The following is a 27,417-nucleotide window of genomic DNA, read 5'->3' on the forward strand; positions in this document are numbered from 1 at the left end:
ATGTCTGAGTCACAAGCAGCATAAAGCTTCTTCAGCATCTCCTTCTCACACTGCCGAAATTGGAACAAGAGGCAAGATCCCCATTCCCACACAGGAGACACGCTTTCTGAGCTCCACTACTGGTTCCAGAACAGCGCAATAAAGCCAGTCACGTGAATGTTCTGGTGTCTCAGTGCAAACCAACATTATGTTCACACTGAACTAGTCTATTAAGCATGCAAAGCCACCTGGGTTTTCTGAGGAGCTTGAACTCCAGGCCTTGAATGGTAGAAGGAATGCCCACAATTAGCTAAGATGGTCGTAAATACAAAGGGAGACAGGAATGTTTCCCAGCACTGAGGCTTGAGAGGTGATGGCCCCTGAGAGAGCACACGGACAGCGCGGCCAGGGTACAGGGCAGCACGTGGTGTGGGCGGATGCAGGCCACAACGTGCAAAAACCACAGTTAACACAAGACACGTAAGCAAATACCTTTGGTCCAAGGCCCGAAAGAACTTTTTAAACAAAACATTAAACACAAACAAGGTGAAAATTACAATAAACTTGCTTGCATCAAAATCAAGGGCTCTAGGGACCCATCAGCAGGCATGGGGGGTCTGTAGGGTGAAGCCACCCACACACTGAGCAGGACCAAGTCTGCAGAAGCAGGTCTGCAGAAGCAGCTGCCTCACACCCCTGAGGCTCTGCCTGCCCAGCACTTGCCCCAGGCCCCCAATGGGCCCCAGGTGCAGAGCAGGGGTGCAGGCTTCCCCAGGCTGTGGGGTGAATGCAGCATCCTGGAGGGGCACCCAGGAACACACTGGGCAGCAATGCATGTGTGGAGCACATGGGAACGCACAGGAGGAAGGGGCGGGAAGGGCCTAACCTGGAGTTGCTGAGGTGACACCACATCCTCTGCTGCATCAGGGGTCCCCACAAAGCACCCCACAACCATCCCACCACACTAAGGCCAAGTATTAGAACAGGTGAAGGTGACCAGACCCTAGAGGTCCCTGAGGAGGAACACACCTAATACACGTGAGGATGGCTGTTCAGGGGCAAATACAAACCATGGGGAAGTGGCTGACCCTGGTTCCAAAGCACAAGTCAAGGCAGAAAGCATCAGCGATACAACACAGGGAAACGTGCTGGGAATACCTGACTGCAAACCTCCCTGGAGCCGACCCACAGCTTCCATGCAGAAGGGCAGCAGCAGCAGGAGACAGGAAGAAGGGACAGACCACTCCCACCACCCGGCGGGACTCACCTCCCAGAATCCACGTGTCTCAGCAGACCAAAACTTAGTAAAGAACTTAACTGATACAATGAACAGATCTGACCTAACAAACACACAGAGAATCCTAGAGCTAACAGAGAAGAGAAATTGTCTGCCTCGGCCAGCAGGGTGTTGTCCTGTGCGTCTCCGTATTCTTGCAAGGACAACAGTCCTGAGGGGCCAGAGCCCTGCCCACTGCAGGAGGGCCCATCTCAGCTTAACCAACGGCATCCACAACAGCCCTGTGTCTCCAGAAGGTCACATTCACAGGTGCTGAGAACAGGACGGGGCAAATTCAACCCACAAGACAAAGAAACATACTGGATAGGATTCCCCATCCACTCACGCTGGGAAGCTAGTAAGAGAAAGGGACGTCCCAGCCCAAACCACAGGGTCGCGGGGCCATCGGCCTGCCTGCCTCCCTGGCCCCACCTCCTCGGGGAGAACCGGCCAGCTTGGGACAGCTGGCAGAATCACAGGCAACTCTGGAAACAGTGTGCTCGACTTTGTAATAAGAGCTCAACAAGTGTGAAAACAGGAGTGACGTATAAATATACCACCTGGGGCCTTCCTTGGTGGCTCAGTGCTAAAGAATCTGCCTGCTAACACAGGAAACATGGGTTCGATCCCTGGCCTGATAAGACCCCACGTGCCACGGGGCAACTAAGCCCTTGCGCCACAACCACTGAGCCCGTGCTCTAGAGCCGGGGACTGCAACCACTGAGCCCGTGCTCCACGACTACCAAAGCCCGCGCACCAGAGCCCATGCCCACAAGAGAAGCCGTGCAGTGACAAGCCTGCGCATCACAACCAGACAGTGGTCCCCGCTCACCGGAACGAGAGAAAAGCCTGTGCAGCGATGTCAAAGATGAATTAAACACATAAAATTAATTTTTAAAAAGTAGTACCTGAATACCAGTAATGATCATACAATATGACTTTATATGGTATCTAAAAATAAACCTTTAAAAAATGCAAGTTCTTTGGGGGAAAATGTATAAAATGTACTACCTTCATGAATGGGAAAAAATGACACAAGCAAGGTGCCTAGTCCCCAACCTGCCCCACAGTTTAAACACAATTCTAATCCACCTCCAACTAAGCTCCTCGTGGGAGGCCGATCCGAAGGTAACACCATGATCCGAGTCACCATACCACACCCTGGACACTTTTGGGAAGAGGACACCCCTGCCCACAGGACGTCTGCCAACAGAACCTAAGAAGAGTCCAGCCCCTCACCGGCCTGCAGCGAAGAGCCAGCAATCGCCACCAGCAATGCCGCGGGTGACCTGGGCCCAGAGGCTGTCACATTTGCTGGACAGGTGGCGGCACCGGTCTGAGCTTGCCAGAACATCAGAGGGATGCAGGGCTGTCTTTAAACCTTACTCACTAGCTTTTTCCTTGGGGACCATCCCAGGCTCTGCTTCATGAGGACAACTCCCAGCAACATTTTCAGGCTTCTCCAGCCTGCGTGCCCAGGCCCCTGCCCACAGCCCCGCCCTGTGCATGCCAGGCTCCCGCACACCCTCATCACAGGCACTGCGCCCCCGGCCTGGCATGTCATCCTCCCAGGAGCAAACAGACCCACAGCCTAAGTCGGCTTTCGACTACTTTGTGACTTCCACTGTCCCCGGGTGAAACCCAGCCTGCCTGGTCTCCAAGGCCCATGTCCCATTCCTGCTCCTCCCTGGCTTCTTTCTGGTAACTTCCAGCCTGTCAGGGTTTATCCAGGTCACATGCCCTCCAGCCACTTCTTCTGGACTGGGACCCTTGAGTGCTGGCCCTGGGGAACAGCTCCCTGGGGTTCAGGCTCTGCCATATGGGCACTTGGGGTGCACAAGCAGCAGGGGGTGGGAGCCCAGGTGTCCATGGCCTCACTGTCTGCAAGACCAGGAGGGAAAACAGCCACAGTGGCTGCTGGACAAGTCGACACCCTGGGGGCACCCAGGACAGTGCTCTGCCCCACTGCCGACCGCCTCAGACCTTCCTCTGCAAAACAGGGGTGATGCCCTCACCTCTCGCCCTCAGTGCTGGCGAGGTCAGTCAAGCTCGGGCAGGGAGGCCTAGAGTTAGGTGGGGCCAGCCGATGGACCCCCATGGATCTGCGTCCAGAGAACAATAGGCAGGTGGACCTGGGGAGGGCACCCCTCCATCACAGGAGCTCTGGGGGCCAGCTCTGGGGTGCTCCCATCCCGGAAGCACGTCCCACAGTGGAGAGAACCAAATAATTTCACGATTAGCCAGAGAAACTCCAGCCCCAGCAGGGCCCAGAGCGCCTTGGCCAGCTCTGCCCCGGTGGGCACAAGAGAGCGGGTGGTCCCCTAGAGGCGGCAGGGTGCAGGGGCCTGCCTCACCTGCCGCTCTCGTCCTTCACCATCCCTGGCGTGGCCTGCCGGCTCGCGCGGCCCACAGGCTCTGGCGCCCTGTCGCCGGAGTCCAGCTCGGGTTCCAGGGACGAGCTGGTGCTGCCATCGCGGCTGACGCTGCTGCCCCGCCCGGGGCTGTTCTCCGCCGAGGCGCGCGGCGACTCCGTGTTCTGCTTCAGGGTCTGTAGCTTGGCCAGGGGGATGATGTCGCAGTCCTGAGGCCGGTGCCACACGGTGCGCTGGGTGCTGGCGTTGTAGTAGTAGAAGCGCGACGTGTTGGGGTCGAAGAGCTCCCACCACTGGTTCTCGCTGGTCCGCTTGATGCGCACGCCAGCCGGCGGGTCCCACACGCACTCGCCGGTGACCAGGTTGGCGTACATGCGCTCGCGCGTGCGCGGCTCGATGATCTCCACCCACTCCAGCCTTGGGGAGAGGGCAGCATTAGGCAGGGCTGGGGGACCCCACCCATCCCGAGACCAAGGATCCCGCCCGTCAGGCCACATGCTCTGGGCCCCACGGCCGCGGACTGGCGTATCCAGCACCAGACCTTCCTCCTGTCTGCCAGCCTCAAAAGCAAGAAATCTCCTCACATACAGAGTAAAGCCAAAGCTTACCTAAATTCCATCCACTCCCGATTTTCTAAACGCTCATCAGGGCCCAGCCCTGGGTGGCGGGGTCTTCAGCCCGGCCCCACGTCAGGGCTGCCCTGGGTTCTGGCTCCCTGTCCACAGGGGGCTGGGCCACAGGTACTGCTCACCGTCCTCCCAGACCGCATCACGTCCCTCCCGGATGCTTGGCTGCTCTTAGCAGCAGCCACCACTGGCTGCCAGCGCCACCCGTCACCCGCAGCAGGAGGGGATGCCAACATCGCTGTACTGTCCCAGTCAAAAGCAGAGCTGTTTCCCCTAGAAGCCCCCCAAACACACCCTGCCCCGAGGACAAGCCTGTCATCCAGCTAAGGTCCTTAAAAAAAAAAGTGTAAATTAAAACTATTCAGAATAAGGCAATTTGAATGCCAATGTGTTTGATATCACAGTGTGCTCCAGCTGATAGGTAGATAGCATATTTTACTCTGCTTCCAAGTTTCTACACAAATAACAATCCTTTAAATACCACTTCTGTGATGGCCCTGGTCCTCACCAGCACTGGGATGGTCAGAAGCTTCCAGGACCTGCAGAGAAGGGGAGCACCCGTCTCCTTACTCTCTGCTGCAAGCCCAACTTTCCAGGCAGGAGCACAGGTGGGCTTTAGCAGAGGACTGAGGAGACAGTGCTGACAATCTTCTCTAAGAACCTCATCCTGCCCTTTGAGGCCAGATGTGCTCAGGGCAGGAAGGAGAAGGCACAACCCTGCAGGGCGATGAGCCTGCACCACACACACACACACTCACACCTAGATATGAGTCCCCACCACACACACACACACACACACACACACACACACGCACTCACACACTCAGGTATGAGCCCCCCCACACACACACACACTCACACCCAGATATGAGCCCCCACTCACACACACACACATGCCCCGCAGCAGCCCTGCAGGTTTGGGGGCATCTTTTGGATGCACAGTGTCTTCTAGAAGCTCTCAGAGCAAAGGTAGGCTGGCCGAGTGGGCAGGGTACAGCAGCTGGAGGGTGTGGAGCCAAAAGGGGGCAGGAGATGAGGGAGCAGTAGAGAGGGAGAGCCCTGAGGACTGGAGGAGGGAACGCAGGAGGGAGCAGCCTAAGGGGCTTGGCCATGTCTGGGCAGCAACCCCTGCAGCATGGTCATACTAGGCAGCCCGGTGGGGCAAGGCGCTGGGGCTCTGTGCTTGCAAGCGTGGGACCACTGGCTAACCCGCCATTCTGCAGAAGGTGGGGCAGGGCTGGGTAGGCATTGTGGGATCGGATGGCTAGAGGGACAGGGCCGTGAGAGGGTGTCCTTGACGCAGAGGGCGGGGCAGCCCCGCAGCAGCGCCCGTAGGTTGCAGCATCTCTGGGCCCCACAGGTCTCTCATGGCCTCTGATCTCTAGTGACCCTGCAAGGCCAGCGCCTGCGGAAAGTGGGCAGGAGGCCTCACGTGTGCCCACTGTCATCCGTGTCCCTGGAGGCCCCTCGCAGGCCCAACCTCCACTGCCATCACCCTGCCCAGCGGGGGTGTGAGGCCCGACTCGTCCGCTCTTGCCTGCTGGCTGGCCGTTCTTCACACAGAGGACAGAGCAAACTTCTAAACTTGGGAACCTGACACTTTTAACTGGGAAGCCTCGTGCCCCCTGTCCCCCCAGGATGGAGATCCCCCCAACACAACTCAGCAGGCACCGTCCACTCTCGGCCTGAGGACACAGCCCCCATGCTTGGCAGCCAGAAGGCACTGCCCGAGGGCACTCCTCACAGGGACAAAAGAGCCTGGAGACCTCGCTCCTGTGAAAAGGGAAGCTCTGAATTCTGTGATCGCCCTCAGCTGATGGCCTGCTTGCCCCTTGAGCTGCGGCGTGGGATCAGCCAGGACAAAGGGTGGAGGTGCCCAAGGAAGGCCCGGCCCAGCAGAGGTGCTCAGAAAGTACTGAACACTGTGAGCCCCAGGGAAGCAGTAACAACTCCTTTTATAGCTCTAAATACACTTTCAAATGAATTTACTGGTGGTAATTCTCTCTGAAGAAAAGAAGCTGGTTCCTTTTCAGCACACTGCTGTGTGCATGTGGGCAGGACCCCATTTTCTCAGAAGAACGTTCTGGGTGCCCCCCACAGCACTTTTAATGAAGACCCCCAGAGACCCAGGGGGCAGAGAATATGCTGGAACCCGGAGTCTGGTGAGGGTCGGGAGTAAGGTGGGCCGCAGCAGACCCCACGGCCCGGGGGGAAGGCAGGCCCTGTGCAGAACCCCCAGTGGACCGAGCAGACATGCCTGTCCCTGGGGTCAGTGTCACCCACACCAAGCACCAGTCAGTGGGAGCAGCAGGGCATGTGGCTGAGAAGGGTCAGAACCTGCGGGTGACGGACGGACGACCGTGGCCGAGCCACACTGTGGAAGCTGTCGAGTCTGAGGGAGATTCATCTGGCGACAGTGTCTGGCATGATGTGGGAGGAAGACTCAAGATGGCGGCGGTCTCTGGGTATGACCGGCCGCGGCCTCTCCCCAGCGCCCAGGGGCTGCGTGGACAACCGCCTCTCTGTTCTCCAAGTCCTGCAGACTTTCACTTCAGACAGTGACCTGTTCAAAGACTCACTTCCAGAAGAGCCTAATGGGTGCCAAGTGTGTCACGGGCAATCTACCAGCAGAAAGGGAGGCAAGTGTGGCCAAACACGTCGCCTGTGACACGGGGCCCTGTGGCAGGATCCAAAGTGCGGAATAAACGACAAACCACATAAAACAACAGAACTCGTGATTCCACACAGAGAGGTTTAAGTGAATACAAGACGCTGGGCACTGGCCCCCTGGGGTAGGCTGGGTGCTGTGGCTGGGAGGCTGGACAGCTCCACACCCACCCCAGGAAGGCCCAGAAAGGGTCAAAGCCCCAGAGCTGGTGAGGCGCGCAGGGGCAGGAAAAACAGCCACTGTCCTGAGAGCAGGGGTGGCAGGTGGCTGTGACCCTGCAGAGGGGCACAGTCCACTCAGAAACCCTCCGACAGACCATACCAAGGGCTCAATCTGTCCACTGAAAAGATGTCGATGTCACAAAAGGCAGAGACAGGAAGTGGAGATGTTCCAGGGGACATGCAGCGGCCACAGGGTGAGTGGCACTGGAGGGGCTGGAAATGTCAAGAAGGAGGCAGGGAACCAGGGGCCAAAGGCAAACAGCGGCGCAAGAGACCGGAGCCTCAAGCCACATGGCGCCCCCTGTGCTGGGAGACAGGCCCCACCCCCCAGTGGCCCAGAGCAGGGTTGGGGGAGCAGTGACCACACAGCTGCCAGAGCGTGAATCCGGGTAAAGGGCCCCAACGTACACTGCACTCTTCTTCTTTGGGCAACTTGTGGAATTATTCCCAAGTTATGCCATAAATCACACAAACGAAAGTGACCATCTGCAGCTGCCTGCCTCGGCATGGATGCTGAGAGAAGGCCTAAGGGGCAGGGTCCAGCTGAGGGCTGGCAGGGCATCCACTGCCCACGGAGAGGCCCTCCCCGGCCTGCAGTGCAGTGGCCGAGGGACAGGGAGCGGGCCAGCCCCACGTGCCTACTGCTGAGCTGAGCAAAAGGCTCCAGCTCCTCTGGTCCTGCAGGTCAGCCTCCTCACCTCGTGCTGGACCCTGACACCCGGGACTCCAGCAGGCCGGCATGCTGGCTCTCACACTCGTAGTCCTGCGCCTGGGACATGGCAGCCTCTTCTTCAGGAGCCAGACGGACGGCCGTCAGCCGGTCATCAGGACGCCCTCCAGCATCAGTCAGGAAGGCATCGCCCTACAAGACAGCAGAAGCCACAGTGTTATGCCTTGGGGTTTGGGGCACCAGTAACAGCCAGCCCAGCCCTTTTCATGGCCCAGGTCGCTGGTGAGAATGCAGTGCCCAACCTGAACCCAGCTGGAATCTGGCTCCTGGGGAGGGCATTCAGACCCCTCGCCAGCTGGTTCTGGGCAAGCTGCCTGCTCCTCCAAGAGCAGGGTCCTTGCCTTTGAACAGGAACAGCACCACCCACTGGTGCTTCCAGGTGGGTGTCCACAGTAAGAGGTTGAGCAGCACTTGAGGGTGGTCTACACACACACAGGGCCGGGATCTACAACCGAGGGGCTGTTCCGAAACGGTGCTGCAATGGCATAATTTACATACGGGAAACAATGAACCTCGACCCCTGCCTCATCCGATACATCAAACTCAATTCTAGGTAAACCACTGCTCCAAACATTAAAGACACAACAATACGGTGACTTCCCTGGTGGTCCAGTGGTTAAGAACCCGCCTTCCAGTGCAGGGGACACGGGTTCCATGCCTGGTCAGGGAACTAAGACCGCACACACCTCGGGGCAACTGAGCACGCACGCTGCAACTAGGGAAGCCTGCGCATGGCAATGAAGACCCCCCCCCCAGCCAAAAATAAATAAAGTGAAACAATAAGACTTTTAGAGAAAATGTAGAAGAAAATCTTTGTGGTCTTGGAGTAGGTACACTTAATCAGACACAAAACCACTCACGACAAAAGAAGCATTAAAAATTGGACTACAACCTCAGAACCTCTGTTTATAAATCTTTACCATCGTGGATATTACTCAGGCATAAAAAAACAGTGAAATGATACCATCTGCAGCAACGTGGATGGACCTGGAGATATCATACTAAGGGAAGGAACTCAGAAGGAGAATGACAAATCCCATATGATATCACTTTTACGTGAAATATAAACTATAACACAAATGACCTTGTCTATGAAACAGACTCACAGACAAAAAGAAGGAACTTGTATTGGCAAAGGGAGGTGTGGGGGAGGGAAGGATAGGGAATTTGAGATTAGCAGATACAAACTATATATAGGATGGATAAACTCCTACTGTATAGCACAGGGAACTGAATTCAAGATCCTGTGATAAACCATAATGGGGAAGAACAGGAAAAAGAACATATATATGTATACTGAATCGCTGCACCATACATTAGAAATTAATACATTGTAAATCAGCTTTAATTCAATAAAATCTTTAAAAATTAACATTTTTTTTCCTATTACAAGTAAAAACACAAACCCTGGGTGGGAGGTATTTGCTGCACAGAATATGTATAATGCATTACATATGCGTGTGTACCTATCTGACCTAACAAAGGACTATTTCCAGAACTCATATAAGGTTCCTAGAAATAAATAAGAAAAATCTAATACTCGACAGAAAAAAAGACAAAAGACTTGAAAACACACTTAAAAAAAAATATCCAGTAAACGCAGAGAGAACTGTGCGCCACCTCTTTCATCATTGGGAAATTCTAACTAAAAGCACCCTAGGACACTGGCGCGCCCACCCGAGTGGCTGAGATGCAGAAGACCCGCAGCGGGCGCGAGCGTTGGGGCTGCGGGCGCAGGGGAGCCCTCCCACTGGGGGCCTGAGGCCCAGCCTCAGCACAGGGGCCCACTTCGGCCACCCGGACCTGCTCACCATCCCCAGCGGCGCGTGGGTGTAGCTCCCAGGGATGAAAGACAGAAGCCTGACCTGGAGTCACCAGCACCGGGCCGCCATTGCGCATGTCTTGGTTTACAAAAGCTCTCTGGGTTCCACGCCATTGCTTTCACACCTTTCCGTTCACATGCCTCCCACTTCAGGGAGACATCTGAGGGAGTGGGGAGCAGCAGCAGTGGACAGTCAGGAACCAGCGAGTGAGGCATCCACAACCCACAAGGTGGTGGACTGGAGGTGGAGTCCTGGGCAGGCGCCCGCCCCCCTTTACTGTAATGTGGGGATCTGCACATACGTGCGTGTGTACACAGGTCAGTTCACACAAACACACGAGAGGGCCTAAGAGCAGCAACAGGCAGAGCAGCTCCTACATTCACGCCCAGAATCTTCAGAGACTGTGGAAAGCAGACAGACACGATGACCCTGGAGGGAGAGTCCTGTAGTCAGAAGGTTATGAAGACTTAAGACAAAAACACAGCCCGACAGTGAAGGGGCCTGTCAAAGGGACAGCAGTGCCAAATAAAGAGCTTCCAGTGACCAAAGCTGGAACATTTTGAGAAAAAAAAAAGCCATACTAAATTGTAATGCGAAGTATAAAGTAAATGTCCCTAAGTCCATGTTGATATAATGACACACGAGTAAGAAAAATGGGGAGACAAAGATCCCCTGCAGAGTACCATTGCTGCAGACACTCCAACTCCAGGACCGTCCTCCCAAGGGCACCCCCAGGCCCTGCCCACCACTGCCCACGGCCCTCCCTCTAGAGCAGAGGGTTCTGTCTGGGCACCACGGCTTGGGCCGTGCTGTTCATTTCATACCCAGTTCTTCCCAAACCCGACTCTCAATATGCAAGCCAGCCCTCCAACCCAGGGCATCTCTTGCCCTCCCTGGACAGCCTCTTCTCCAGACTCCAGCACCAACCACAGCTCCCCACCCCGCACGTCTCTGACCATCTTCCGTCTGCTCATCTCTGTGCGGCCGTTCTCTCCAGCCAGAGCAGCTGTCCCAGGGCCGTGGTCCTCCGTGCAGCAGCCGCCCTGTGTCTGCGCTGCTCGTGGGCCCTCGTGGCTGCCACAGCCCTGTCCCCGCTCTCGGCTCTGCCAGCCCCACCCCAACTTCTTCTCCCAAGTGCTCAGCTCCCTCCCCTCCTCCTCCCAGTGTCTACACGAGGCTCCCACTCTGGCTTCTGGTCACTGTCTGTCTGCAAATGAGGACAGGGAAAGGCCAGAGATGGGAGCCCCTGCCAGCTGTGCCGCTCCTGGAAGCTTGAGCACCAAATTTCTTTACAGGCTCTGCTCTGGAAATGAGTTTCTGGTCTTAGGACATGTTTTGGTTGTAAGTGACAGAAACCCAACTCCGACTGAAGACAGCGTTGCACCTGCACCTGGTAAGGCCATGTGGGTTCCCAGGACGCCCGGCACGGCTCTTCTCCGCTCTGTGCAGGCTGGCGTACTGCGTGCAGCAGCACCTCAAACATAACCAGACGTTTCTTCCTCTGGTTCCAGCAAGAGTCTCCTGGTCTCTGACTGAGGACAGGGGCCCCAGCCTCTGCAGTGCTGTGAGGGGACGGGCTGGAAGCTGGCTCCACGGGCATCTGAAGGCCCTCCTGCCAAAGCTCCTCTGAGGTGACCGCCTGCCCACCTGCAAGCAAGCTGACTGACCAGGAGGCCTCTTCTCAGCCCCACCGTAAGGGGGACGAGGCCCAAGGCCCTGCCAGCACGTCCCCAGGGAGGGCCACCTCCCCTCCCTCCCCCACCTCCCCCCGTAAGAATCTGGCTCTTGTAGAAAATGCACTTGGAACACCTGGGCCTTCCTCCTTCAGCTCATCTCTCACCAGACACCCACCTACATCTGGTCTACCCCAAGGCCCACCCAGACCACAGACCCCTTTCTGCCAAGTAAATGTCATCAACAGTCCCTCCCAAGTACTCCAGTGGGGAAACTGCAACCTGCTCGAGGCTCTCGCTTTCTCCTCCTCCCTGTCTGGCCAACACCATTCTCCGGCTGTGCTTATCCCTGATTCACTGTAGATTAAATCCCGTTACCCAGTTTTCATTCTTTTTGTCCATTTCAGTGAGTTTCAGGGAGGGAAGAAGAATAAACAAGTCTCTGCTCAGCCATCATTTCCAGAAGGCCTTCGTTCCATTCTCAATGCTGTTTTTAATAAGTTTTCCAAGTTCTGAACAATGAGCCCAACTCAGTCTCGAGCTCTGAAAGCCTGGCTCTGAGCTGGAGACACAAGGCCGCATTCTCCTGCTCGGAACAGGCCGGGCTGGCATTTCCGCCTCCGCGCCTCCCGCCCAGCTGTTCTCACTGACTCCCCTCCTCTAGCGCCCAGCCACGCTGTTATGCTGAACATTGTGACCTAACCCCTCGGCAGGTCAGAGAATCAGCCTATAGGTCAGAATCAGCTTTTCAGACCCTTCTGGGAAAGGATGTCTGATGCACCCACACAGAAAGGACACGGCTGTGCAGAGTCAACTGGACATGCGTGCAGTTAATCTTGGAGGCTGGTGCTGCCCTTCAAGCTCCCAGAAAGCTGCCACCGTGGAGCCAGCACCCGGGTCCTGCCTGGCCTCGGGGTCACATGCAGGCCATCAGGACACACAGACCCTGCTCTGCTCACCCGCAGGGCACAGCCCCCTCCTCGCCTTCCTGGGCTTCCCTCACCAACATAACAGACGCGGGGCCCCTGCAGGACTGCTGAGGGAGCAGAGCGCCTGTCACGTGTTCTGAGCCGGGTCTCGCACATGGCCTGGCCTGTGACCGGAACAGCCCCACACGGCACCCCGGCTCCAGGAGGTCAGTGCGAGACGGCTGTGGTCTACACAGTCACGGGGGGCCAACGTTGACACTCCGTCACCCCAGAGACCAGAGGGAGGCCAGTCCCACCCCTCCAGGCTGATCCCCCAGCCCCCAGATGCCTTGGCCCACAAAACCCCATGGGGGCTTCAGGGAGGGGTGTGGGGTGGTACAGTGACCCCAGGCAGCAGGACAGGACAGGATCCGCACAAAGGCAGGGTTGCACAGAGAAGTCAATTCTGACACCATGCTGAAACTGTTTCTTTGACTTGCTTTTTGTTGCTCTTGTTATTATAATCACACATAGTGGCCTGCCTCAGAGAATCCTACCCCTCTCCCTGACTGTTAAACTAAAGTGCCTTTGCTCAGAGCCCTGTCTACCTGTAGATGGCACGAAGGACTAAAATGACACAACCCCCTGCTGGAGGCTTGCCATCCTAGTAAATGTTCGCAAGATTAATGGCCTTTTTACTTTGTTTCCTCACCTCCCACCTGTCTCTGATACATAAAAGAACCTGGCATCCAGACGCTGGCAAGATGGTCACTTTGAGACATTAGTCTGCCATCTTCTTGGTCACCTGGCTCTCTGAATAAAGTATTCCTTGCCTCAGCACCTCACCTCGCAGATTCACTGGCCTGCTGTGCGGTGAGCAGAGTGAGCTTGGACTCTAGCGGGAGGAGCCAGTGGCACTCCTGTAGCAGAACGGCCTCCCCATGACTGTCAGAGCACCACCTTCTGCCAGTGCTCGCTGAGCACCCAGACCTTCGCTCAGCGAGTCCACTGCACTCACTGCAGTGAAAGGACCTGAGTTTCCAGTGAAACTCAGCAAAGCCAGCGTCAGACTCTCTCGTGCTCACTCCTGGCCCCATCTGCCCCACCCAGGAGAACACAGAGCCTCCCTGAGAAAAGGGAGCCCCTAACACTGCGGGACAACAGAGCACGGGGGCGGCGACAGGCTGAGAGCCGCGCTTGCTGCTCCCCAGGGCGCCTGCTGCCTGCCCAGCCCTCCGCCAGGCTTCCGTGGGTGAGACTGGAGACAGGACACCCCTCGCTGCCCTGCCCTGCTGTTCAGTCTCGGGTCTGGCCTTCTCCAGTTGCAGGTATGGATGTTCCACCTGTTTCCACGGGTGACTGAATGGAGGCTCACCGCTGGCCACCCTCACTCTGTCCTGGTCAGCTCCCCAAAATGCTCCACAAACACCCCACACCTGAGGGAAGTTTCCTACCTCCCTGCCCGCCAAGACCCCTTAAGACTGCCTGCGCGCAGGCCCTGGAGCAGCCAGCAGGAGCCCTAGGCCGGCTCCACACCTGAGCTCTGCAGCCCCACCTCTTGAAAAGCACCTGGTTGGAGGGGAAGTAGAGACACACGAAAAACTCACAAAAAATGCACAGGGACATGCCAACAGTCGCCCTTGGCTGAGCACCTGCAGTGCAGCTGCAGGTGAACTCACTGGGTCACTGGGCGCCCTCCCCCACCTTGCAGGCAGGGCTGTCCCTCCCCATCCCACAGACCTGCCAGGCGGAGGCTGCAGTGCTGGGGACTGCCGCCCGCTCCTCAGCACCATGCTGCAGGTGTTCTCCAGTCACCTGTGGCTGAGCAGGTGCTTGAGCCCAGCTCCCTCCGCGGGCTGCAGAGCAGACACGCTTGGTGCTGGCTCCTGATGGGCTGCATCTAGAGCACGAGCCCCAGGAGCTGGACTGGCTGGTGCTCAGCAGCACTGCCCCCAGCAGGCTGGGGCCGGGCCTCTCTGCCCCTGCAGCCTGCGTGGCGCGGGCTGTGAGACTCCTGAGCATGTGAACACCGCAGCGTGCACAGGTAAACCAAGGAGCCAAGTTCCAATAACAGGAGAGACAGTGCCTTCCTGGCAGGGCCAAGCCAGCCAGGCTACTGGGAAAACTGGGGCCCTCGTGCTGTAGACACGACCCACCCCCCCAAACATACATAGGAGGCTAGCCCCAGGACCTCCTGGGAGAAAAGACTTCGGGGAACCCTGCCATTTCTGTCACAATAATGAAACATATAGCTCTGACCAACCCTCCTAAGAGAGAACACACACTATTATGACAGTTTTAAACTATGGGAAAAAAAAATTTAATCTGCTGATGAGACAGGAAGAAAGTTCAGAACCCCAGAGGGCAAAAGCCAAGTAAAACCAGGAATGGGGATCATTCTGCTGTGTGCATCCGAGGAGCATTTGTACCACTCAGGAGAGGCAAGGGAATGGATAGAAAGCCCTGGACGTGCCTGGGTGATGACCCTTGGAGACACCCCAAGGCTGATACCCTGAAGGCAGCAGGTAGAAAATGTAGCCCTCCCACCCAGAGGAAGCAAGAGCTGGGAGGAAGTATCTAAGAGCTCCGGACTGTTTGGAGGGGAGTAAAAATATCAATTAAATTTTGATAAATGAATTCTATGTGTTAAAATACCCAGGGCAGCCACGAGGGAAGTCAAGTGAGTGAATTCCAGTTCAGATAAGAAAAAAAAAAAGAAAAAATTAGTCCAAAAGGAGAAAAGAGGAATCTGTTCTCAATGACAGGACAGAGTATGAGGTAGGATGGTAGAAATAAATTCAAACACAGTAATTTTCATAAACACAAATGGGCGGGTGGTCTAGGTAAGACAAAGATCATCAAACCATATGTTTAAAGATCCAGATACATTCAACATAAGGATGTGAAACCGTGACGGTCAAGAGTGGATAAGACGCCCTGGTCCGCTAGAAGGCCATGCAGCTCCAGAGGTGGGGGCTCATGTCCATGAGAAAGAAGAGTCAGCATGTGAACCGGGCTTCATCTCAGGGACCATCCCAGGAACATCTGAAAACAGACTCCATCGGGGCATAGAAGTCAAAGGTCCCAACAAAGGCCAAAGGACCAGCTGCTCAGTCACAGCCCTAACCCTGGGGCACAGCACTCAGTGAATGAGACCTGACCCCAGCAGTTGTCTGGGGTCACAGCTCACAGGAAAAAGGAAGCTGTAGGCGGTGTTTCCAAAGGCAGGGGCCTGGGCGGGGACGGGGCTGCAGGTGGGGCTGCAGCTACTGCGGGATGTCACCTCTACGGGAACCTAGAAACCTAGAACCACAGTCACCCCGATGCTCTAGTCTGCACCTGAGCACCGCCCCTGCCCTAGCTTTGGGGGGGCATCCATGCTCCCCGGGCAGCACAGCCAGGACAGCAGGTCAGGACAGAGACTGCCTTCTGGTGGCACAAGAAGCCCACACGCACAGTTACCCTGTGAGCAGCTGCAAGGCCGAGACAGGGCAGGAAGTGTGGAACCCGCAGCTCAGCAGGTGGCCCGAGTGCAACATGCCACTGTCCCAACCAGACCTGGAAGATGCACTTCCTCCACAAAGCTGCCTCAGTTTCAGCATCTAAACAGGCACAGTCCTCGCCCTGGCTGCATCACTTACTGAGCACCTACTGTATACAGAAAACACTTGGCAAGAGCTCTAAAAGCATGATCACATTTCCCCTCTCACCCAGGACACAGCAGCTGTGTCCATCCTCACCTCACAGGATAGAAAATGAGACCCTGGTTTTTAAAAGGCCAGCGTCTGAGCTCACACCCTGCAGCTGGGCCAGGCTGTCCATCCACACTTCTCTCCCTCCTCTGCTAGCAGACCCCTTCCCTGAGGCCTTCCAGGTGTCTGAGCCCAGGCCTCTCCTGCACCCCGCCCCACATGACGGGTGCACTGAAGCGGCAACGCCCTAGAGGACCATGAGGGAGGACATGGCCTGCCTGCTTAAGTCCCAGCCTGGGTTTGGGGCCTGAAGCTGCTGGGTGCTTTGTCCCCAACAGGGAGAAGCTTCTCAAAAAAAAAAAAAAAAAGGAGGCAGAAATAAACAGTAGGAAAAAGGTGAATGACCACGTGGCACCTGGATCCAGCCACCCCTGATGCAGGCAGCCCTGGGAGGAGCCAAATGAGAGGGCGATGATCCCTTGTCCCACAGTTGGGTCACACTGGTGATTAACAGAGCCCTCGTGGGGCCATTTAAAGCCCCCGCCCCACACCTGCCGCTGTCACAAGGAGCAGGGAAAGATGAGGAGGGGAGCAGGAGCTGGGGCACAGCAGAAGGGCATCTCCAGTCCGTTCCATCCCCAACGGCCTGGCTTGCGGCAGGCAGGCTGCCCCTCCCGGCTGCAGCACAAAGGAAGTAAGGAGGGCTCACCAAGGCCACAGTAAGAGCCGGCACTTCAGGAGCGGTGATGCGGGTCGGGGACACACAAGCTCCCACCCAGCCTGTGTCACACTGGCCTCAAGGTGGACATCGTCCACGACGGCCCTGACCCTGCGGTCATCAGTAACATCCAGCACGAAGCAACTGTGGGAGCTCATGAAGGTTGGGACACATGATGGGGAAACAGCAGCAAATGCTCAGAGCTGGACAGCAGGCCTGGAGGAGGCAGCGGCGCCCAGAGATGGACACCCCCACCACGAAGGGCCAGCACGGGGAAGACAACGCAGGTATCACCGCCAGGGCAAGGAGACCCACACTCGGCTGTGGCGGGAGAGCTGACACCTCCCCGGATCACTGACAGTCTGAGCAGAGGGCACCCTCAGGCCCCCAGCTGGCCCGAGCAGAGACTGCCTGCAGGTCCGAGCTCAGAGCCCCGGAGCAGGCTCCCTGCACTCACCCAGAGGGACGGACTGCCTGCCCCCGCACGAGGCGCCTCAGCCGGGGCTCAGGTGACCCCCTGGCGGCAACTCAGGGGTGCACCGCCCCCCAGGCTCAGCCACCGTGTCACACTTCCCATCCGGTCACCTCTGTGCTGTTTTCATTAAACTCCTTTCAGCTAGTTCACAAAGCCTCTCTTCAGCTACTTATAATCTGACATTTAGCCAGTGGGTTAGGGTTGTTTCTAGAGATTCCATTTGGTCTGTCTCAAATCTCCCTGGCCCTTCCTGTCAGCCTCCCGTCCTCTGCTCCTCACTGTGGTCTCTTCTCGCTGCCTTTCACTCCTGGGAGCCTTCGGATGAGCCCAGGGTGCCAATAAGGTTAGTGTAGGCTTTCCTGCCGCAGGACACAGCCCAGAGTCCTCAGGTCTCCTCCCGGCTCCCAAACTGTCCTGGTTTGTCTCCCTCCCTTTACTCGCCCTGGCCGTGGGAGCTGATCTGTTAAGTGTCACCTTCCTGTCTATTCAGCAGGTGTTTGGGAGACTGAAACTGTATGCACGGGTTCAACCTGCCACCCTCACCTGAAAGTCAATATGCTTTCTTTAAAATATTATCTTTATGGGAAAAGTAGGAGCTGGATTTTAGAAATTTTAATTAATTAAAATTTAGTTTTCAACATAGAAATTATTTCAAAATACAGAGAAGAATAATATCCTAACCTCATCATCTATTAACATTAACCACTTTACAAATACAGGCATACTCCCATGGAAATCATCCTGATTAACATTTTTTGGTAGAGTATCTTTCAGGTTTTGATAGTTTAAAAGTTCGTAGAGTATATATACATATATATACGTATAGCTGAATCATTTGACTATACAACAGAAATTAACACTGTAAATCAACTAAACGTTGATAAAATTTTTTAAAGTTCATAAATCATATGTTTATTCTAATACATATTTCAGTTAATGGTTATTAAAGGGGTAAAATTTTACTTATGTCAAAAAACTAAATCAAACATTTCCTCAGAACAACATGCAGGGAAAAAACCTCAGGTTGGATTTGAAATTCAGCTGGGAAAAGCATCCCTTGGGGCTCAGTTGGGAAAGAACCTGCCTGCTGCACAGAAGACCAGGGCTCGACCCCTGGGTCAGGAGGACCCCTGGAGGAGGGAATGGCAGCCCACTCCAGTGTTACTGCCTGGAGAACCCCATGGACAGAGGGGCCTGCTGGATGAGTCCACGGGGTCACAAAGAGTCGGACATGGCTGAGTGACTAGCACACTTGCTGTGCACGTCCGAAGCGTCCTGGGCACGTGCTGCTGGGGCACGGGCTGCATGGGCCCTCTTGGCAGGTGGACTGCGCAGAGGCGTCCAGCGTCAGGGAAAGGTCAGCCCTGCAGCCAGAAGACTTGCGCTGGAAACCCATCCCCACCAGCCTGCTTCTGACCCACAGGCGCTGCACTCGCGCTGCGAGGGGAGTATTTCTGCTCCTGCTGCACCCAATCTCAGTAACCTCAGGCCCTTTGCTCATGCCGGAACATGCCCCACCTCCTACTGAGCCTCACCCTGGCCCCAGGACTTCCTGGGGGTCGTGGCCCCTGCAGAGGTGCATCACAGGACCACCAGGAAGGGTGGGGTTGTTCCTCTGCCTCCTCCTCGATGGAGCATAGTTGGGAGTGTTTGTTCTGATCCTTCTTATGTGTCAGTGTGGGGAGGAGCGGGGGAGACAGTCTGTCCATGTGTTAAACCCCCATAACTGCCACCTGTCCTCGTTCTCACTGCTGCAGACCCCCAGGGATGTTGACCACACCCCCCAGTGCCCGAGCCCCCGCTCACCATCCCCAAGAGACCTCCAACACCAGCTCTTAGCAGCCTGGTCTCCTGCCCATGGGCCGTGGCTGCCTGTGCAGCACGTATCTGAAAGCAGACTCTGGTTATTCCTTATAAACAAAACAGCAACCTGAAAGCAACTTTAAATTGTGTCAGGTTAAGAGTGCTGGTGCATGAGGAAAAAGGAATTACCTACTCAAAAGCTAAGTGAACTAGAGGACAGGACTGAAATTCATGCCGAATGCCTGAGAAACAAGCAGGGAAGCACTGTGCCGGGGACAACGGACTGGAGTCCCCGTTAAATTCAAGAGAACCTCCGAAGAAGACACAGCGAGAGCAGCTCCAGACAGTGATTTCTGGAGCAACAGTACCACCTGGTGCATGCGTGTACATTTTTGTTGTTGTAAATAAAACAAACCCATAGCCAGGCTCACTGCGTGAAGGACTGAATGTCCTAATAGCTACCACCGAAGAGAGCAAGATCAGTAGTCTGAAAGGACACCAGCAGGTTCCTGGACCCCAGGCCTAGACAAAAGGGCAGAGCCTAAGCCACCTCCCTGGACCACAGCTGGGCAACCTAACTCCCTCCTAGTGGGCGTGATGGGGAAGAAGTGACACTGCGACCACTGAGATCCGGCTGCAAAAGAAGCTGCAGCTCCACTGGCAGCTCTTGGGATGCATGCTCTGGCCACCAGCAAGGAGTTAGCTGCAAGGTGCCACTCCGGGGAGCCCACCAAGTGGGTCCAGCTACTCCTCAGTCAGACTCCAGTGCACACGAGGGAGCCTGGAGATGACCCCTCCCTAGCCCTGTCTGAAATGCAGTCACACAATATCCCATGCTGAGTGTCTCCTGAATTCCTAAGCCACAGAAACCATGAGAGGTGATTATACAAGACTGTTTTAGGCCCCTAAGCTGTGGGGTGATTTGTTAACGAGAATAAAATAACTAGAGCAATCATCGACAAAGGAACACCAATCAGGGACTTCCCCAGTGGTCCAGTAGCAAAGATTCTGCGCTCCCAATGCCGGGGACCCAGGTTCAACCTCTGGTCAGGGAACTAAAGCTCCCACATGCGCCAACGAAGATCCAGGGTGGCCAAACCAACGCACATCAGAGACAGGTGACAGACAACATGAGGTCTACGGGCTGGGAAATTCGTATTTTACATGCTTCACACAATCCCAATGGCTAGGAACACATGCTGGCCACTAGAGAAGTCACAGCAAGTGGCTGAAGGGGCTGTCACGAAACCACCAGCAGTACCTCGGGATGACACTCCTGTAAAGTTCAACCCATGAAGGAAGCCCCCATGCCTCTGGTTCATGCCGGGCCTGCAGGAACGTTAGGAAAGGACTGAGAGAGACAGCGGAACAAACAGAGAAGGGCAGCCAAGGAGCCACACAGGCCCCAGCACTGGAGGCCAGAGGAGGCGTGCCAGGCCTGGGGCAGCGCCCTGCGGCCACGGTTCACACTGCAGCCACACTCGGGGTCCACGAGCCTGCAAGAGGACGGGAAGCATGCTCTGCTGACTTGGCCTCTCCGTGTTGAAATTAACTTTTTAGAACCTTATACACGTGTAACCCTCAGTAGTGTACAGTATCCTCTGAAATTCAGTCATGCTCCAGTCCAACAGCCATGGAAGACAGATGGAGAAGATGCAACCCAACCCTCAGACACGAGCCAAGGTTTGGCTGCGAAGTGATGTGACTAATTCACCTGTGATGGACTGCATCCCTCAGGGCAGCGGCAAGGCCGAACTCAAGGCTTCCGAGCTGCAAACAGTGCTGCGTCCCCTTGGCCGGCCCCTCAAGGACTGACTCGGGGTTATCGTGCCGCCCACCAGACTCCTCACCACGACCCCGGGATGGAGTCAACATTAAGGCCTTGGCCTCCACCTTGGAAAGCTCCCTTCTGAAAAATCCTAGTCACTCTTATTTTTAACAGCTTTATTGAGATATAATTCACATACCCTAAAATTTACCCATTTAAAGCACAGATTTTTGGAATATTTTAGCACAATCTCTGACATGTACAATCTTCAGCAACGTCAATTTCAGAATACTTTCACTGCTCCAAAAGAAACCCCATACGCCTCAGCTGTTATCCCCCGGGACTGGCACCTTGAACCCACTTCCTGTCTCTATGGATTTGCCTATTTCATAGCAATGGAACCGTACAAAGCCAGATCTTTGTGTCTGGCTTCTTTCACTCAGCATAATGTTTAAGATTCATCCACGTTGTAGCATGAATCAGTACTTCATGTCTTCTTATTGCCAATCAATATTCCACTGTATGGACGGAACACACTGTCCACCTATTGATGGACTTTTGGGCTGTTTCCCCCTTTCCCCTTTTTTTCCCCTTTTTGGGCTGTTTCCCCTTTGGACAGACTCTTGGGCTGTGAATGATACTGCCGTGAACATCTGTATACAAGTTTCTGTGTGGATGTTTTCCTAGTCACTCTTACCAATAAGAACACATAAAAGGTGAGCCAATTTCCAACTGAGAAGCTCATTTAGGCTAACCATACTGTATTACTTAAACATAGATGGATAACTGGGAGAAACAAATGACCAAAGAAACAAATGACCAAAGAGTTAAAGACATAAAGAAACAAAAGCAAAACCTGATCTAACAGAATAAACAGTAGTTAAAGACAGAGGTGTTACTTCTAGGGATGGGCCCTACAGCCATATCCACAGGTTTGCACCATGCTGTACCTGCAGCCTTATTTTAACTGTACAAAATACGATATTCACCAGCAGAGGCTGGTTAAATTACAGTCACAATGAAATATGATATTCACAGGAAATATACAGTGAAAATACAATATTCACCAGCAGTGGCTGGTTAAATTACAGCACCCCCACAGCCAGTCATGAAAAAGAATGAAATGAAAAATGTACTGATATTGGAGAAGGAAATGGCAACCCACTCCAGTATTCTTGCCTGGAGAATCCCACGGACAGAGGAGCATGGTAGGCTACAGTCCATGGGGTCGCAAAGAGTCGGATATGACTGAGTGAGCTTCACTCATGGAGTGACTTCCCAAACACATTTAGTTAAAAAGGCAAAGTTGAGAAACTTTTAAAAGAAAAGAGCAGGAGGTAATACATACACGTGTTTGCCTGCATAGCTACAAAGCGTCTAGGAGAAGATGTGGGGGTGCCTCCACCAGACCAGGCCTGGAGGGCAGGAAACGGAAGCAACAGACAGCTTAACCACGCACCCTCTGTACCTTCACACCCTGAATACACTATCAAGCTGAAAAAATGTTTAACCCTTTGGGGAGTGAAAATAAAGATAATTTAAGAGAATTAAAACATTCACACTAGGAAAGCAAGAGATGAGAGATCTTGGTACCTGGAAGTAGTTAAAAAGAGCAAACCTATAAAGGCATCTTGCCTACTGCTGTGTCAACCTCAAGAGCACCTGGGTGACCCCACCCAAAGCCACTCATCCCCACCGATGCCAAGACACAATGGAACTGTTGCATAAAGCCCTGAGACACAAAAGTGAGAATGCCCTCAAGGATTCCCTGGGCAGAGGGGGACGGCTGAAGGCTGTGTAGGGCCTGCCTGTGTAGGGACAGAGCGGGTCCTGGGCAGCCCCAGCGGGGCCAGAGGAGCTCTGCATGTTTCAGGGGAGGAGGGAATGCAGAGCGGGGCTGGGCCTGGTGGCACTCAGCAGGGTCGCCGGAGAACAGGATGCCAGTGGGGGCACACCAGGCCATGGAGGGTGGTCTCGGGGCACCGGACTCCAAGGAGACCCGTGCAGTGGCGTGACTGGCAGACACGCCCTGAGTCTGCTCCTTGCCCTGGAGCATCCAGGGTGTCACGGCCTGTTGACCTGTGCACATACACTGCCAGCTGCACCCGATCCCGGCTGGAACAACCAAAAATGTCTCCAGAGGCAACCACCCCTGGATGAGAACCAAAACACATCCCCTGAAGATCTGCAGGAAGACAGAGGGAGGCAGCCCATCCAGGAGGCACAATCACAGCACCCACAGGACGGCGCACAGGCCCGCTTGGCAGGTGGACTGGACAGAGGAAGTATGAGCTCATTAACTACCTGGGAGGTACAGTGAGCAGGATGTGGAGGGCAGGAGACGGTGGCTGGGCGAAGACCCAGAGCACCAAGCTTCAAGGCAGGAGCCTGGAGATGACGGTCCTGGGGCACCCATGGTCAAGGCCAGAAGTGAAGCAGGAGGCAGGGAGGCCAAGAGATGAAGTGAGGCTGGCCCTGCCACCCAGACAGGGCACTGAGCAGGCTCGCTTCTTCCCCAGGGGGTCCTAGGCCTGTCTCCAGGTGTAAGCCCACCCTCGCCCTGGAAGAGGGCTGTCCATCCTGCAGCCTCCCACTCCGTCCCTGGGAAGAGCATCCGACCCCTCGCCAAAGCTTGGCCAGGTGACCTGCTCTGGCCACAGAACCTGAGTTGCCAGCTCTCCACTGAAGCTCAGTGAGACACAGTTTCTACCACTCTCTTGTCATAAGAACAGCATGTCCCAAACAAGGGCATGCCCGAATCTGCAAATGAAGACTTGAGAGAAAAGTGCCACAAGCAAATGAAACGTGAGCTAGAAATAAACCTCTATTGAGTTGTTGCTGCAATCCTTAAGTCTCTGATTTCTTCCTTCTCCAATCCATCCTATGTGTCACTGCCAGTCACACGTCCTGAACCATTTTACCAGGACTTCCCCTACGCACAGACCTGCAGTGGCTCCTATAGCCACAGAACTAAACTCTACAGTCCTTCAGCTGAGTTCAGACATCTTCACGTTATTATTTCCTCTTCTCACATAACCTTCTACCCCTCAAACTGCACATAACTCACTTTCTCGCCTTTGCTCCAAAACCTGACACACCCTCTCTGTGCTGCTGAAAAGTCCTCACCCCTGGCCCCCACGCAGCTGCTATGAGGGAGGTGCAGCTCAAAGACCACCTCTTCCTTGAAGCCTTCCCTCACACTGCAGCCCCTGCAAGCCTTTTCCCTCTGAACTTCTAGAGCAAACTTTCTGGAAATGGGCCAGAAAGTAAACAGTTCAGGCATTGTGGGCCATAAAGTCTCTGGTCCAACTAGTCAATTCCGCCAAAGAAGCCATAGATGATGTAAAAATAAACCAGTGTGGCTGTGCCGCAATAAAACTTTATTTACAAAGACAGGCAGCGGGCTGGCAGTGGCTGCAGCTTACAGACCCGCATCTGGAGCAGAGTAGGAAGGTGCAGACAGGAGCACAGCAGAAGCAGAAGTGAGCCAGGGCTGCAGGGGGGAGGTTCTTCTCCACAGGGTGGAACTGTGTGGCTGCAGGATGGCAGGGAGGGTCGGAAGCGACCCCAGGAGCAGGCCAGAGCTGCCAGATAACATCAAGGGCAGGCCCAGGGGCTGGCAGAAGGCACAGAGGGGCAGGTGCAGGAGGCAGGAGGCAGAGCCAACAGCTGAAGGTGCAGACTTCACCAGAGGAGCAAGAAGTATCAGAAGAGGGCTGGGGGCAGACCCGTCCAGTTCAGCTCTGGCAGGCCTAGGGCTCTGCACCCCCAGGCTGTGCTTCTCAGACAGGACACCCACAGAGCTAACTTTAAGAGGGAACGTATAAGACCCACAACAAATGGCCACAGGGATCAGTGAACAAGCACAGCAAAGGCACTTACTACTAAAACGAGGCATTTCACTGAGAACATAGTATACGGATATTTTTCTCAAAAGCACCAAAGAACCAGGGAGAAGCTTCATAAGACACCGTGTTCACTGTTACCACTGCTGGAGGGCAGCCCATTCAGCACACACACGGGAGAGAAGGCAGGATGGACGTTTCTAAATCTATCTTTAGATATTTTAAAATTTGCTCACAGAAGCTGTTTCATTACCATTTGTTCTGAAAATCAAATGTTCTCAACCTTAAACTCCACAAACGCCAGAAGACTCTACTTAAAGTGGGGGTTTCCCCTCGTCTCAGTGTGGCAGAGACAAAGGGGACGAGACGGAGTGATCAGGGTGGGTCTAGGATCTGGGAAGGAGGACCATCTCCTTGGGAAACATGACACATTTTTCCACTTTGTTCTGAAGCAAGTTAAGTTACCCCTGCCAACACTGAGCAAGACAGAACATCACTGCACTGGTAGTGCCAAGTCTTTGCTTTCTGGTGCCTATGCCCTCACTGTTACTTAGAGTTGGTTAATAAAGTATCTTTTCTGTCACAAGTGTTAACACTGGAAAGTATAACAATGGCTCTGGTAGTTTAACTCAAGAAGAGAACTACCCAAGAACTGCTCGGCATCTCATTTCTGTTAGCAACAATCCTACCTACCTCCTAGGGCAATAAGTACTGCAGGATTCTAGATCAGAAGCTTTTCTCTTCTAAAAAGATTTTTTTAACAGTTCTATATGATAATCTAAGCATGTGGGATTTGTTCCTTGCTTACCTTTATGAAGACCTGCTTCTCCAAATATGCTTCTCCCCAGCTTGTGTAAGAAAAAAAAGCCACAGACCTCGAGTTCGTGTTAAACTAAGACAAAACAGCTGACCCAGCAGGTGCGTCCTGAAAACCAGATCTTGGCAGCCATAATAAATAGCTCCTGACTTTTCTCAAGAGGGACACAGTGCCAGGCACGATGAATTCACGGAGTCCCACAACCACCCATTTTGCAGATGAGTAAGCAGAGGCAGAGTACAAAGCCAGGAAACAGAAGAGTTGCCACTCAAAGGCAGGCAGTCTGGCTCCAGAACCCGCCCTCTTCTCCCCTCTGTTCTCCAGCCTCTGGGCAAGACAGCTGACTAGACAAAGTGTGGGCAGGGAGACCCAGGCCCTGCTCATTCCCCAGCCAGGGCTCAGGTCACAGAGTCCACGCCAAACTGCTTTACGGAACGAGTCTCCTTGCTTTACAGTCACAGCTATCAAATCTCCTTCCCCTCCCCCAGCGAGGAGAAACACACCTTGCTCACTGTGAAAGGGGAGCCGCTGACCGGGAACCACCTGCTGTTTACAGAGGCACCCAGGATGTACAGGGTTCAATTCCCCTCGCTGGCCTCAAAGACAAATCTCCTATTGTCTGCAGTAGGGGAGGAAAACGAAGCCTTGCAACTGTAGGTTTCTGCAAAGGTCACAGGAGGTTTGCTTAAACCCTACGACACCGAAGCGGGTGGAGGGGCGCCGCATTTCAGCTGCTGAAGGCTGCGCAGCGCCCACAGCAGCTGCTGGTGGGAGCAGCATGTAACACACCCACAGTTGCCACGGCCTCGCAGCCAGCTGCACGTTTTAAAATAAAAGACGTCCTGACCCCCAAGATGCGCGGAGCCTGCCTCGATCTGGGCCCTCGCACTGAACACCGCCTCCACCCACACCAATCCCGCAACCCGCGGGCAATTGAGCAAATTCCAGTTCCGGGAGGGCGACCCGGCGGGTAAGGCGGGGACGCCCCTGCCCGCTCCGCTCCAGAGGCCCGATCGGCGGGGCCGGCGGCCACGGCCGGCACCCGGCCACGCGCGTCCTGACTCCCTGGCTCCGCAGCGCCCCGAAACCGCGCCGACGCCCCGCGCTAAGTCTCCGCACTCCACTCACGCCCACCCTCGGCCGGGCACGCTCACAGCTCCGAGCCGGGGACCCTCACCCGCCCGCACCCCCAGGCCTGACCCCACACCCACTCGCACCGTGGCCCCGGGCCCCGCCCGGCCCCGGACCCCGCCGGCTGCAGCCCGCCCACCCCTGGGGCGGCGCGGACTAGAATCCCCAAGGGCCGGGCTGGGGGCCTCCGAGAGGCGGGGCGGGGGCCGCAGCGCCGGCCTCTCCGCCATCTTCCCGGCCCGCGCCGCCCACCGCCCGCGCTCTCACCCGCAGGCTGCGCGCGGGCCGCGCCGCCATAACCCCTCATCCCGGCTCGCCCGCCGCGCGGGAGCCGCTCGCAGCGCTGCCGCCGCCGCCGCCGCCCGCTCGGCGCGCGCCTCCTCCGCCGCCGCCGCGGGACCCGTCCACCGCCCCGTCCGCCGCGGCCGCGCGTCCTCCCGTCACCAGCGCAACCCCCCGCCTCCGGCCCCGCCCCCGCGCCGCGCGGCCCTGCCCGCCAGGGGGCGCCGCCGTGGGGCTCTGGCGCGTGCGCCGCGCGCGGCACCTCGGGAGCCGGGGTCCGGCGGGGGCGCGCACGGCCTGCCGGGAGGTGGGCGTACACTCGCGCTGCCCCCGCCCCCAAGGCGGGGGGTGCGGCCCCGGTGAGGTTCGCTGGGGTCCGGAGCTGTGGCGGGCGGACGAGGGTGTCCCAGGTGCGGGTACCCCAGGGTGCGGCGGGCGCAGAGGGACGGCCGCTGGCCAAGTGACGCCGAAGCGCCCCCTCCGCCCCGCCGTCTGCACCGCCGCCGATCTTGCCTGTGGGGTCGCCCATGAGATTCTTCCGATACCATTCTGTACGGTGCAGTTGACATTTCTTACGTGTCAGTGTGGATTTGGTCTAATTTTACCTTCC

The 27,417-nt window shown here is 55.6% G+C and overlaps 1 protein-coding gene across 3 annotated transcripts in view; it reads right to left on the bottom strand.

The window, feature by feature from the left end:
• ARHGAP39 (Rho GTPase activating protein 39) overlaps positions 1-26,973 on the bottom strand; it is a 57,704-nt gene extending 30,731 nt beyond the window's left edge. For 2 of the 3 annotated variants that reach the window (XR_011466807.1, XM_070382594.1), the window contains exons 1-3: positions 26,793-26,973; positions 7,841-8,004; positions 3,610-4,044 (exon numbers count right to left, since the gene is read on the bottom strand). Coding sequence is in view for 2 of the 3 variants with exons in the window: in XM_070382594.1 (XP_070238695.1) it covers positions 3,610-4,044; positions 7,841-8,004; positions 26,793-26,822 (629 nt within the window). In the remaining variant the exon portion in view is untranslated. Of the gene's footprint in view, positions 1-3,609; positions 6,931-7,840; positions 8,005-26,792 lie in introns of those variants that run through there. The other variant, XM_070382596.1, reaches the window with a different exon arrangement.
• Between the last annotated feature and the right edge of the window lie 444 nt (positions 26,974-27,417).

The sequence above is a fragment of the Bos mutus genome, chromosome 14, assembly GCF_027580195.1.
Source record: "Bos mutus isolate GX-2022 chromosome 14, NWIPB_WYAK_1.1, whole genome shotgun sequence".
Taxonomy (NCBI): domain Eukaryota; kingdom Metazoa; phylum Chordata; class Mammalia; order Artiodactyla; family Bovidae; genus Bos; species Bos mutus.